Below are 14218 nucleotides of genomic sequence, written 5' to 3'. Positions count from 1 at the left end.
AGATCGATCAGTGGCCTGACCCTTTTTGTGCCTCCAGCTGTTGCCACCCCCCGTTCCTGTGCCGCGCCCCACCCTACCCCACCCCTGGCCTGTTCGGACATCGAGGAGCAGCCGCAATGTCAGAGTGCGCTCGCCGACTCGTAGGCTCCCTGTGTGGCTGCTTGTAGTAGTGGATTGCTGCTGTGAGCAGGCCAGGGTTGGGGGGGGAAGGGAGGGTGGCAACAGCTGGAGGCACAAAATGGTTCGGGTCACCAGCAGATCTGCAGTGTAAAATACGCTGCTGATCTATTACATTTGACCCTACCCCAAGTCAGAGCTTTCCAACCTTTTCACGGTGACGCCCTTACATAGTTGGGTGACACACTCTTTGCTATACTGCCAATTGCATGCGTTGCGTTGCGCATCAACAATGCACAATGTTGTACCAGTATCGTCATTAGAAAAGCTGAAACCATCCTGTGCCAGTTTATCCCTCCCCCTTATCACACCCTGTGCCATTATGTTCCCCCTTCTCTGATGCTCCCTGTGCCATTATATTTCAGCGCCCCCCCCCCCCCTCCTTTCCCACATCATTCACCGATTCACCAAACCCCCTCCCCCTGTTTTTTTTTTTTTTTTTTTTTACCTGTCCTCCGGCAGGCTCAAGGACTCGACGGTTATGTTGCTGGACCGCATTCTCAGTCCTGACGGAGGTGCACGCGGTGAGTGATGTCATCGCAGCCCCCTACGCCAGGACGCAGACGTCCTGCACGGCTCGCTATAGGCTACGGCGGTGGTCTTCAACCTGCGGACTTCCCAGATGTTGCAAAATTACAACTCCCAGCATGCCCGGACAGCCAACGGCTGTCCGGCCATGCTGGGAGTTGTAATTTTGCAACAATCTTCGCCCTATCGGTTGTTGGGTACCTTCAGTTGGTGCACGTTAAATAGATGGGGCCCATAGAAAGTCCTGAAATAGGCTGAAACTGGCTGTCTGGGCATGCTGGGAGTTGTAGTTTTGCAACATCTGCAGGTTGAAGACCACTGGGCTACAGCATACAGCTGCAAGAATGATTGCCCCGTTTATATGTGAATTTAGCCCCTGCTTGATCAGACACTTACCCACTATCCTGTGTTTGGGGGGGGGGGAGATAAGAACTACCCCTTTAACCATAAACTGAGTCTCATTAACAAAACTGTCTTCGTTGCCCATAGCAACATAAGCACTGCTTTAATTTCCTCGACTGCTCCGGTAAAATGAAAGCTGAGCGGTGATTGGTTGCTATAGGCAACAGACAGGTGGGGGCCTGTTTTTTGTTTTAATGGATGAGGCCTAGTGTTCTCTGTGGGACAACTACTGTAAGTGACGTTAAATATTAAGTGGCAGGAATCCATGCGGAGGATCCGTCTTGCTCTGTGCCGTTCGCTGAGTAAGCGGGATCAGGACTGCTGTCTGCGCTGCCCTGAACGTTAATGTTCCTGTCGTCATAGTAACAAGTGGACAGAAATCTACCGCGTAGGCCTCTCCTATCACAAGACCTATAGATGGTAAAGGGCTGCACTGTTTGTGTTTCCAAGCCTAAAGCCTGAGGCTGCACTACTGAAATAATTATAGTAGTTATATTCTTGTATATAGGGGCAGTATTATAGTAGTTATATTCTTGTATATAGGAGCAGTATTATAGTAGTTATATTCTTGTATATAGGAGCAGTATTATATTAGTTATATTCTTGTATATAGGAGCAGTATTATAGTAGATATATTCTTGTATATAGGAGGCAGTATTATAGTAGTTACATTCTTGTATATAGGAGCAGTATTATAGTAGTTATATTCTTGTATATAGGAGCAGTATTATAGTAGTTATATTCTTGTATATAGGAGCAGTATTATAGTAGTTATATTCTTGTATATAGGGAGCAGTATTATAGTAGTTATATTCTTGTATATAGGAGCAGTATTATAGTAGTTATATTCTTGTATATAGGAGGCAGTATTATAGTAGTTATATTCTTGTATATAGGAGGCAGTATTATAGTAGTTATATTCTTGTATATAGGAGGCAGTATTATAGTAGTTATATTCTTGTATATAGGAGGCAGTATTATAGTAGATATATTCTTGTATAGAGGAGGCAGTATTATAGTAGTTATATTCTTGTATATAGGAGCAGTATTATAGTAGTTATATTCTTGTATATAGGGGGCAGTATTATAGTAGTTATTTCTTTGTACATAAGGGGCAGTACCCCCACTCCTCCTGGCAGTTGGTACAATACTATGTAGTGTTGCACACAGGAGAATGCTGCTTCCAGGATGAAGAGTACATTAAATCCTGCAGTATGATGGGAGTGATAATCGGATAAATAGATGTTGTGGTTTTTATTCCACGGTAGCGGTGATGTTCCTGTCAGTGGTGACTGGCGTCTCTGCCCCTCTTGGCACCTCTCAGTCCTGTCCTGCCTCTCTGCAGTGGATTTTGGTGCTGGCAGGCGTCCAGCAGTCCTTGCGATATGAATGGGTTCATCCGCTTGATTTACTACGTATACATGCGCGGTGTTCACACGCCGTCCCGGTCGGCTGATTTATGAGGCTTAATCAGTGGGGTGGGGGGCGCTGGTGGGTATTGGAATGCTGAATATGGCAGATTCAGGGATGGTAACACTGCTGCAGGTGGGGGGGGGGGGGGGGGGGACTTACCTAATCTTTGTACTGTATTGTAGAGTCTGTATTCGGAGTCCACACAACTCTCAGACAACCAGGAATAACATTTTAGTTTTTTGGCTCTAGGAACTTGGCCGACTGTGTGCACAACAAATATGTGTATATAATTTTACGTACAGCTCGTGTCATCCGAACTTTTTTGTTTATATATTGCACAATTTCATGTGTATTCACATCACTTTGTATATCACTAAATAGAAATCAGCAAGATTCCGTTAATCTGGCATCAGCGGGGCTATAGATTACTGCTGGATTACCAGATGTAGTATATAGAGATGAGCGAACTTGCAGTAAATTCGATTCGTCACGAACATCTCGGCTCGGCAGTTGATGACTTATCCTGCGTAAATTAGTTCAGCCTTCAGGTGCTCCAGTAGGCTGGAAAAGGTGGATACAGTCCTAGGAAAGAGTCTCCTACGACTGTATCCACCTTTTCCAGCCCACTGGAGCCCCTGAAAGCTGAACTAATTTATGCAGGAAAAGTCATCAACTGCCGAGCCGAGAAGTTCGTGACGAATCAAATTTACTGTAAGTTCGCTCATCTCTAGAAGTATATGTAAATATGTTGTACATACAACCGGGAAGTCGTGTGCCTGGCTGCATCTAGCCAATCTCTGCTGCTGCTATAAATATTCTCTAGCTTCTTCAGATCAAAGACAAGTTCGTCTCCTTGACCCTTGACCTTCTTCAGATATGGCATCCCTGGCGTGGAATTTACCGGACTGCACAAGGAAACCGCCACCGTGACCCAGATGCACTTCCTGCCTGGACAGGTAGACTCTTGCATGTTCCCTTTTTTATTTTAATTTTTTATCGCACAGGACTGAAATGCTGCAGATTTGTTGCAGATTTCCCCAATTAACATCAATATCAAAATCCACAGTAAATCTGCAGTATTTCAGTTCCATGTGAACATGCACTTAAAATGCTTGTAGGTATCTCCACTTGGATCTAGAAAACTGGATGACAACCAAAATAGCTGCCACTAATCCACCTGGAGGGGTTGTCACCCAGCTTTCCCAGGCTCCAGAATGGCACACGTGTCTCTTTACGTACACCTGAAACCTGTTTCTATATACAGCCATTCAGTGCTTGCTTTCTCTCCTCCTCTTCTAGGGTCGGCTATTGTCACTGCTGGATGAGAATACTATCCACTTGTGGGAACTGCAGCAGAAAGATGGCTGCTCGTACCTAGAGGAAACCCGCAGCTTCCTCCTCCCAGGACGGCCAGGGTTCGACTGCGCTAAGTACTCACTCCCCTTCTTTCTCTCTCACGCTTGTCTGTAAAGCTGGTCATACATTTTTAGGTAGTTGGCCGAATCCATGTTCCCCTTAATACACATGCATGCTCGACTAAGATGAAAGTGCATGAGTTATTGGCCGGGGGGGGGGGGGGGGGGGGGTTTGTGGGGGAGAGAAAGCTTATCTCTCCCCCAAGACTAAAAGGATCAGATAGTTAAAATCCAACAAACCGGATCGTTTTCTACCCTGACATCTGTTGTCGGATGATAGTCGGGAAGCTTCCATACATCCATACGTGTGTGTTCCACTAAAATCCTCCACACTTGCTAGGACATGATGTGAGTTGTAGTCTTACTACAGATGGGGATACACTACAAACTTGTTAACATGTAGTCACATATTTCGATAAAACAGTCATATAGAAGAAAAGATGGCACTCACCACGTTGAATAATACGGTGATCTATTCGTGAATCGGCAGGGCACAACAGATCAGGAGAGAGGGACGCCAGGTGAGCAATAGCTATTTCGTGCGCACTTGGTGAGTGCCATCTTTTCTTCTATATGACTGTTTGTTTTATCTTGCTGCACCCCCGTACTTTTGCGGACGGTCCCGGCATTAGTGTCTGCTTGACATTTGGGGCGGTGGCTGTGCCGGACGCTGCTTCTTTATCTCAGTTAGATATTGCAAGGTTGACAGCATTAACCCCCTCCCCTCCCCCTTACTGAACAGATAATATTAAAGCCTGTAAATGGTTATAACTCTCCCTATTTATTCCCCCACTCCAATAAATGGGTATACGTATGTTATGAGGGAAGTTGCTCCCAGACACCTCTGGGGCCAGCAGCCGATCTATGCGAGAGCAAATGGTTCTGGTTAGAGATGAGCGAACTTACAGTAAATTCGATTCGTCACGAACTTCTCGGCTCGGCAGTTGATGACTTTTCCTGCGTAAATTAGTTCAGCCTTCAGGTGCTCCGGTGGGCTGGAAAAGGTGGATACAGTCCTAGGAAAGAGTCTCCTAGGACTGTATCCACCTTTTCCAGCCCACCGGAGCATCGGAAAGCTGAACTAATTTATATAGGAAAAGTCATCAACCGCCGAGCCGAGAAGTTCGTGACGAATCGAATTTACTGTAAGTTCGCTCATCTCTAGTTCTGGTAATTGATATCCAACATCTGTCCGGGGGGGTCCTGGGGCACCTTATTTAGTTGTCTGGTCCTTCTGAAATTGGTGGGTTTGGCTCCACACTCCCTCAAGAGTTAGTAGTATATACTCCTATACCAGTAAATGGCGGCATACAAGCGTGAGGAGGGGGAAGATATTCACTATGGTGACGGTTTCGTGGTGTCCCTGGTGCGGCTGTGGGCCTCTTACTTATTTACTTTCTGCACTGTAAGGGTGCGTTTCCCACAGGGCGTATACGCAACGTATTTGACGCTGTGCAAAATTTATGGCAGCAGCGGGAAATACGCTGCGTATTTCTTGCTCACTATACACACAGGGCTTTCCGGCGGCAGCCTTATGTGTTCAGTGAGTTTTAGAGGGGAGTCCGTGTGCCGGAGTGTCTGTGACGCGCGGCTCCACCTCCAAAACTCACTACGCACATAGGGCTGCCGCTGGAAAGCCCAGTGTGTGTATAGTGAGCAAGAAATACGCAGCGTATTTCCCACTGCTGCCGTAAATTTTGCGCAGCATTAAATACGCTGCGTATACTCCCTGTGGGAACGCACCCTTAGGGCACATTCACACAATGAATACTCCACCTGGAGAAATTCTGGGCAGATATACAGCAGGCGCTAGGACCGCTCTGACCGGCACCGTCTTCATTGTCACCAATGCATCCAGGTGCCAAAAGTATTAACATGTTCATTCTTCAAACTCCATAGTGTGAATGTGCCCTTAAAGTGCTCATCTGAAAGATGTGAAGCTTTTTTTTATTTTTTACATTTGTAATGCAAATAGACAATTTGGTGGCCATTTTTAAATGGATCTTTACAGTAAAGTACAATGGTGGTGTAGGGTATCTGGTGATTCACCTGCTTATATTTTATTTGTGGCCGTGAGGTCATCAAGGCAGATGTATTGTGCCAAAACTAGTGCAATGAAAAGTAGAGCCATCACCCTCACCTTTTTGCCTCATATCACTGTATTACAAAATCGTTGTGTACCCTACCGCTCCCTACTAGTGAATGGAAGTAATACTATAGCGCTTGTTTGTTGCTGCAAATAAAGTTGTATTTTTATTGTATTAGTGCAGATTGTGATTTGTCAGTGTTTCTGTTCAGTTCCCCTCCCAGTGTTACCCGTGTGACTGTGATCTTGGTGGCGCCCTCCTGTGACATCGCCGCCCTGGGGACGGAAGGAGGTGGTGTCTACTTTATCCAGATCCCTAGTCTGAAACTTTTGGAACATCAGACCCTGCTGCAAGAGGAAATCGTACAAAGGTGCGTACAGCTAAGAAGGGGTTTGTATGCTGGAACTTGTAGTTCCACTGTATAAATATATGAATCATTGTAAAAATAAAAAATAAACGTGTGTGTATGTATATGTATATGTGTGTGTGTGTGTATGTATATGTGTATGTGTATATATATATAAAATATAAATAAAATATAATAAATATAATATAATATAATAAATATAATATAATATAATATAATAATTTTTTTTTTATATAGTGTATGTACACACGATACCTCTTGCTCCATACACTATGGCAGTGACCTCTAACTCAAGCCTTTGCAAAACTACACTATAGAGATGAGCGAACTTACAGTAAATTTGATTCGTCACGAACTTCTCGGCTCGGCAGTTGCTGACTTTTCCTGCATAAATTAGTTCAGCTTTCCGGCGCTCCGGTGGGCTGGAAAAGGTGGATACATTCCTAGGAGACTCTTTCTTAGGACTGTATCCACCTTTTCCAGCCCACCGGAGCACCTGAAAGCTGAACTAATTTACGCAGGAAAAGTCATCAACTGCCGAGCCGAGAAGTTCGTGACGAATCGAATTTACTGTAAGTTCGCTCATCTCTACTACACTTTGAAAACCTTTAGAACTGTTATCGATGTCACACGAGCCCCTAAAACAGTGTTTCCCAACCAGGGTGCCTCTAGCTGTGGCAAAACTACAACTCCCAGCATGCCCAAACAGTCAAAGGCTGTCCAGGCATGCTGAAAGCTGTCGTTTTACAACAGCTATAGGCACCCCTGTTTTAATACATTGTGTTTGTGTAGTAGAGCTCTGCTGACATGTTTGCTCGCCTCTTTTCCTTGTTTTTATTTTTTTATTTTTTTTTATAGCCTTCCAGATGAATTCCGATGCGGTAAGACCCTGGGTCCAGTTGAGTGTCTGCAGCAGCATCCACAGCAGCCAAGCAAGATGCTCATTGGATACAGCCGGGGACTGGTGGCCTTATGGGACCAAGAGTCTAGGAAAGTGGAGCATCACTTTTTAGGCAATCAGGTGACTGAAATGACGGAAATCATTCCTTAGAAATAATGACTATGATGTTTCCGAACCAGGGTACCTCCAGATGTTGCAAAACTACAAATCCCAGCATGCCTAGACAGCCTTTGGCTGTCCAGGCATGCTTGGAGTTGTAGTTTTACAACATCCGGAGGCACCCTGGTTGGGAAACACTGATCTAGAGGAACACAGAAATTATTATGGTGTTCTGTATGTAATGTGTACAGCATCTGAAACCATTTATAATTTTGGCATGCCTCATCCCTCCCCCTAATCTCCTGCATCAGTCATAACAGTATATGTTCTGTCCCTAGTGTTCCCTTTACCCAATTGAAATACTATTATTATTAATTATGGAATGACTTAATATATATTTTAATGTGTTATTGTTAATAATTATTTTCCCAGCAATTGGAGAGCCTGTTTTGGGAGAGCGGTGGGTCCTCCTTCATCAGCTCTCATAGTGATGGAGGATACATGGTGTGGGCCGAGAGCAGCAATTCCTCCACAACGTCGCAGCCGGTCACCTCTACAATACCATATGGTGGGTTCACTTTGAAACTGGAAAATATCCCCTTGTTGTGCGAGTGCTGGTTTGTTTCTTACAGAAGGCACCTGCTGGCATCTGAGGTATCTCTGATCCCCACTATTTAAAGAGGACTGTCATTAATTTCATGCTGCCCAAACTGCATGCAATATAAAGTGGTGCAGCCATGGCTAACACAACACACTATGAATTATTCTGAGACGCTCTGGTCTTATCATAGTCTTAAAATGCTGCGGCCGAGTAACTAGTCATTGGTGCTGTTCCTGGGAGTTGCGTCTGCGCAGTTAGATTGAGTTTCTCTAGCATTGTATGGACGTGGACACTCAAGCTGGCCGGGCGGGAGCAGCTGCCATAGATGCCTGGGTCCCAGCACCATTTTTAGATTTATCTTAAAGGCCTGAGTATCTCGGTGGTAATTCATAGTGTGTTGCTATCGCGATGCCTGCACCACCTCCCGCGGTTTATGCAGCATACAACTGATGACAGGTTCTCTTTAACCCCCTAGGTGCTGCATTCAATAGTGACGAGTGAAGGCAGGTGGCAGCTGAGAGTACTAGACAAAGAAAATACGGTATTCGGGTTGGGACACACACAGCACATCAGCAGCGTATTTGACGCTGCAGATGCGCTACTGACCGTCCCTATATTGTGCGTCCTGCTGTACCCCGTGTGCCTTGCTTTGCCTGCTCGTAACAATAGCTGGGTCTGTAAGTGGAAAATTGAAAGCGTTATGGAAAAAAAGGAAAATGAAGGAAGAAAATACATTAAAAAAAAAAAAAATACACACCCTCCCACGTTATTGGAAGCTTCTGAACTATTTAAGGAGTACTCTGATGCAGAGTACTCCTGCTCTGTCCTGCAAAAAAAATGACAATAAACCATCTCTCACCTTCCTGGGTTCCCGCGGAGCGCCACTACAGCTGATCAGTCCTCCGGTCCATCGTCTTCATACTTCCGGGTGTAACGAAGCGTCACATGGTGCTCAGCCTATCTCTGGCTGCTGCAATGTTCTGCCTCGGCCCATATTAGGCTGAGCGCCATGTGACTCTTTATTGTCTCCAAACTCTTCTGTTCTGGTAATTTTTATGTTTTTTGTTTTTTAGGTCCATTTCCCTGTAAAGCGATCAGTAAAATCCAGTGGCAGTCCAGCAGCTGCGGGTATGTTTCTAAAAGACGACGTTTTCTTCCTATTTCCAAACAGTGTGCCTCCAGCTGTTGCAAAACTACAACTCCTGTCCGGACATTCTGTGAGTTGTAGTTTTGCAACAGCTGGAGGCACACTGTTTGGGAAAACACTGATCTATAGAACATGTCTTCTGTGCTCTGTTATTTCCTCCCCATGATATTCAGATCCATCATCCTCCACCTGCTGGTTGGAGGGACTGCGGCTTTTTTCTAATCCCATTCATATGCTAGACGACTTCCTGCTACATTCTTTGTATTTCTTACTGTTTCCTTCCTTTCTTCCTTCCTTCTCCTTGGCTGCAGAAATCACTTCATCATATTTAGCGGGGGCATGCCTCGCGCCAGCTACGGGGACAGACACTGCGTCACCATCATGCAAGGCAAGAATCTGATCACCTTGGACTTCACCTCTCGAGTCATCGACTTCTTCACTGTGTGTCCTGTCAAGAGTGAGGACGGTACGAAAAAAAACTATTGAACGGCAAAAATCTGCACAATGTGACAATGTGTTCTTTATGTCTCAATTGTTTAAAGGGGTACTCTGCCCCTAGACATCTTATCTCCTATCCAAAGGATAAGGGGGTAAGATGTCTGATCGTGGGGGTCCTGCCGCTGGGGAACCCGGCTGCAGCACCCCGCTCTCATTACTGCACAGAGCAAACTCTCTCTGTGCGTAATGATGGGCGATACAGGGGCCGGAGCATTGTGACGTCTTGGCTCCGCCCCTCGTGACGTCATGGCCCGACGCCTTTAAAGGGGGTAGTCCAGTGGTGAAAAACTTATCCCCTATCCTAAGGATAGGGGATAAGTTTGAGATCGCTGGGGGTCCGCGATCTCTGTACAGGGGCCAGGCTCTCCGGCCAGATAGCGGGTGTCGACCTCCGCACGAAGCGGCGGCCGACACGCCCCCTCAATACATCTCAATGGCAGAGCCGGAGATTGCCGAAGGCAGCGCTTCGGCTCTGCCATAGAGTTGTATTGAGGGGGCGTGTCGGCCGCCGCTTCGTGCGGAGGTCGACACGCCCCCTTCCCGCGGGCTGTCGGGGCTCCGTACAGGAGATCACAGGGGGCCCCAGCGGTCGGACCCCCGCGATCTGCAACTTATCCCCTATCCTTAGGATAGGGGATAAGTTGTTCACCACTGGACTACTCCTTTAATGCATGCCTATGGGAGGGGGCGTGACAGCCACCACGCCCCCTCCCATAGGCTTGTATTGAGGGGGCGGAGCCGCGACTTCACGATGCGCCGGCCCCTGTATCGCCCGTCATTACGCACAGAGCGAGTTCGCTCTGTGCAGTAATGAGAGCGGGATTCCACAGTGGGTATCCCGTGAGTCCCCAGCGGCGGGACCCCCGCGATCTGACATCTTATAAGATGTCTAGGGGCGGAGTACCCCTTTTAAATCTCCGGTTTTCTTCTGTTAAAGTCTTAATACCAAGTGACAATTGGACTTCTAGTGACAGGATAGCTGTATATTGCAGTCATACCTTTTGTAACGCTTTGGTTTATTCCCTGAATAAAATGTTTGAAAAGCAGTCCTGAACAGTCGGAGAGGTGGGGTCCCGGATCCACTATGCCCTGAGACTGCACACCTTTCTCCTCCCCATGTTATCTCCGGTGTATGTGATTGACACACAAGACCCCCTGCACATGCGTCGTCCGCTCAAAGTGATCTCGATGCTCTGACAATGAAACGGCAGGATCGCTCAGACTCGAGACATGCGCAGGAGATGAAGAGACGTGTTGCATCCCTGGCCATGCCTCCGACTGTTCCCGACTGCTTATAAAATGCTTTAATAAAGGCGAAATTCCGGTGCTGAACAACTTATCCTATCCATTGGGATCCGCAGTCTCCTGCCTGGCGCATTTACTCTCTGAGCACGAAGGGGGGGGGGGGGGGGGGGGGGTTCAACGCGGGTCACACTTCTCTCCTATTGCATGTATAGGGACTAAGTTGTTTAGTACTAGAGTTCCCCTTTTAAGGAAATAAACCCACTAAAAGATAGTTAAACAGGTATGACTGCAATTTACAGGTATACTGCTTGTACACAGTGTGACCTGTTAACTAGCACAACTACAAGTGACTGTAGCCCTTTAAATGGGCACTGTCATTAAAACACATTTTTTGCTATGGCACTTGTGGCAAATAACAAATCTTTAAAAAAATATATTTTATTTTGTGTTTAAAAAAATAAATAAATAAATGCTGACACTAGATTTCTCTCTACTTGTCCAGAGCACATTTTCCCCCATCTTATGCACAGACTTACAGACTTTGGACTCCTGCGGTCCTGACAGAAGTCCAAATGCAGGAAATGCTGAGAGGGGGGGGGGGGTGCTGCAGCCTTATCCAATCATAGCTCATCTCACACTGGACTGCTCTGGGCTGTGTGTAGCAGAGTGAGGGAGGAAGTTCTCCCCTGTATGGCTTCAGATGATGTCACGCCTGCTGGGGAACACCCCTTCCCAGTCTGTGAATCTGACTGAGCAGAAAATACAGAGCAATATCAAGGAAGAAAACTAAAAAATAATAAAAATAAAGTGAACTGGGAAGGTTATAAAATTTAATAAAGCAGAATTCTGAAATTAGCTGAAAGAGTACCTCTCATGATCTTGTTAAAAGAGAGCAGTGCATTGTGGGAGCGCTGATCTCTGCACTGCTGGGTCACGTGTCTTTTAGGGTGGAGCTTAACTGCTGACTGTTTCCAAGGGAGACCAGCAAAATTTTGGAAATTGCTCTTGGAGTAAAATTACAAAAACTTAAAGTATTTACATATTTAGAAAATAAAATATAGCTTTAAAATGTTCACATTTGACAAGCATAAAGCGGAATATAATTTTGTCTTCAGGTTATGACAACCCTACAGCCCTGGTGGTCCTGGTGGAGGAAGAGCTGGTTGTCATTGACCTTCAGACCCCCGGCTGGCCCACCATCCCTTCCCCCTATCTTGCTCCGCTCCACTCTTCCGCCATCACCTGCTCCTATCATATTTCTAATGTCACGCTGAAGCTTTGGGAGCGGATCATTCTCGCCGGCGAGCAGCAGAACCCGCACTTCTCATCTGCGGTGAGTGCCATGAAGTCCGTATGCCGTTTCTTTGACATATGAGGATTTTGGTGGGTGAAACCAGTTGGCCCCTCAAATCCTCACAAGCTGCTTTCTGTTTCAGAGCTGGCCCATAGATGGTGGGAAGAGTTTGTCTGAGGAGCCGTCACAGAGAGGACTTCTGCTTACAGGGTAAGGATATAATGGGATTTCTTATTGAAGGGGAGTGGCTTAATACATCTTTTTTTAGGAATAGGGTCCCGTATCCCCCCTGGTTAAATGGAAAAGTAATTCAACTTGTGCAGTGCTGCTCCACTTAAATGGATTATCCAGGAAAATCATGTATATGTATATATGTGTCTGTGTGTATTCAACTGGCTTCAGAAAGTTGAACAGATTCGTAAATTACTTCTATTAAAAAATCTTAATCCTTTCAGTACTTATGAGCTGCTGAAGTTGTGTTGTTCTATTCTGTCTAAGTGCTCTCTGATGACACCTGTCTCGGGAACTGTCCAGAGTAGAAGCAAATCCCCATAGCAAACCTCTTCTACTCTGTGCAGTTCCCGAGACAAGCAGAGATGTCAGCAGAGAGCACTGTTGTCAGACAGAAAAGAACAACTCCACTTCAGCAGCTGATGATTATTGGAAGGATTAAGATTATTATTTTTTTTTTTTTTTTTGAATAGAAGTCATTTACAAATCTGTTTAACTTTCTGGAGCCATATTATAAAAAAAAAAAAAAAAAAAAAAAATTTTCTTTTTTTCCTGGAATACCACTTTAACCTTATGAACTCCCTATTGAGATCACTTATCCTGCAAGATAGGTCAGGGTTTCCCCAACCAGTGTGCCTCCAGCTGTGGCAAAACTACAACTCCCAGCATGCCCGGACAGCCAAAGGCTGTCCGGGCATGCTGGGAGTTGTAGTTTTGCCACAGCTGGAGGCACGCTGGTTGGGGAAACCCTGAGATAAGTGATGAGTGTTTGTGGGAAACCCTTTTGAGATTACATTGCACCAGTAGTTTGTAATTTGGTCTAGTGCCAAGGAATTTTTCTTAACCAGTCCGGCTGATAACAGGGAACAATAGACTTCGTTCATCTACATTCAAATACCTTATAAATTTTTTTTTTAAATGTACCCAGAAAAAATGAACCAGAACACCTTTTACCGTATGCAGCAGCGGTCTTGACTTCCCACATCTACTCCCTCAGGATGTCTCCCATGTACTGCAACGTCTGGAATCCAGGGTTAGGTCTCCTAATTCGGCGTCCTGGACGGGAGGCCTTCCTGTGTTATCTGGAGCTGCAGGGGAGGAACGCTGCCGTGTGTGGCCTCCGGGCCTCTCTCTTATATTATATATAGGAGCTGAGCCAGAAACGAAACATTTGGAAAGTAAAAGATCCTGGGATTGGAGCAGAAACGCTGGGAGCGTAGGGTCGGGGGGGTCAGCACAAGTCCAGATGTGCGGGGGAGAAGGGGTGTGGTGAGTGCAGGCGTGAGCGCTGCTTGTCCCCTCCATAAACCCTGCACTTAATTTACCATTACAGCCTCTCTGCTTTTTCCTTTTTTTAGGGTGGAAACAAGAGGTCACTATAAGCAGGAGTTATATCCTGGAAGATTTCTTGTCTGTCATAATTCATTTATCACTTGTCTTCCAGACATGAAGATGGCACCGTGCGCTTCTGGGACGCCTCTGGTGTGGCGCTGCGACCGCTTTATAGACTCTCTACAGCTGGGATATTCCAGACAGACTGTGACCACAACGAGAGCTTGAACCAGAGCGGAGATGAGGAATGGCCACCCTTCCGCAAGGTGTGCAGCCTAACCAGACAATGCATGATTAGGACTTTAAGATGCTTAAAGGGGTACTCCCCACAAACTTTTTTTATTTTTTGTATTTTTTTATTTTTATTATAAATCAACCGGTGCCAGAAAGTTTAAACAGATTGTAAATTGCTTCTATTAAAAAATCTTAATCGTTCCAGTACTTATTAGCTGCTGAATACTACAGAGGAAATGCTTTTCTT

The 14218-nt window shown here is 45.8% G+C and overlaps 1 protein-coding gene across 1 annotated transcript in view; it reads left to right on the top strand.

Annotated features, from left to right (window-relative positions):
- The window catches only part of LLGL1 (LLGL scribble cell polarity complex component 1), a 65678-nt gene that overhangs the window by 26162 nt on the left and 25298 nt on the right, over positions 1-14218 (top strand). Inside the window, 10 exon segments of the mRNA XM_056535540.1 lie at positions 3395-3476; positions 3820-3950; positions 6234-6392; positions 7248-7410; positions 7822-7957; positions 9064-9118; positions 9449-9603; positions 11996-12213; positions 12317-12384; positions 13850-14003. Coding sequence (XP_056391515.1) covers positions 3395-3476; positions 3820-3950; positions 6234-6392; positions 7248-7410; positions 7822-7957; positions 9064-9118; positions 9449-9603; positions 11996-12213; positions 12317-12384; positions 13850-14003 — 1321 coding nt within the window.

Source organism: Hyla sarda, chromosome 8 (assembly GCF_029499605.1).
Source record: "Hyla sarda isolate aHylSar1 chromosome 8, aHylSar1.hap1, whole genome shotgun sequence".
In the NCBI taxonomy this organism is placed as follows: Eukaryota; Metazoa; Chordata; class Amphibia; order Anura; family Hylidae; genus Hyla; species Hyla sarda.
The sequence above is the reverse complement of the archived record's forward strand: the minus strand, read 5'-3'. Positions and strand labels throughout refer to the sequence as shown.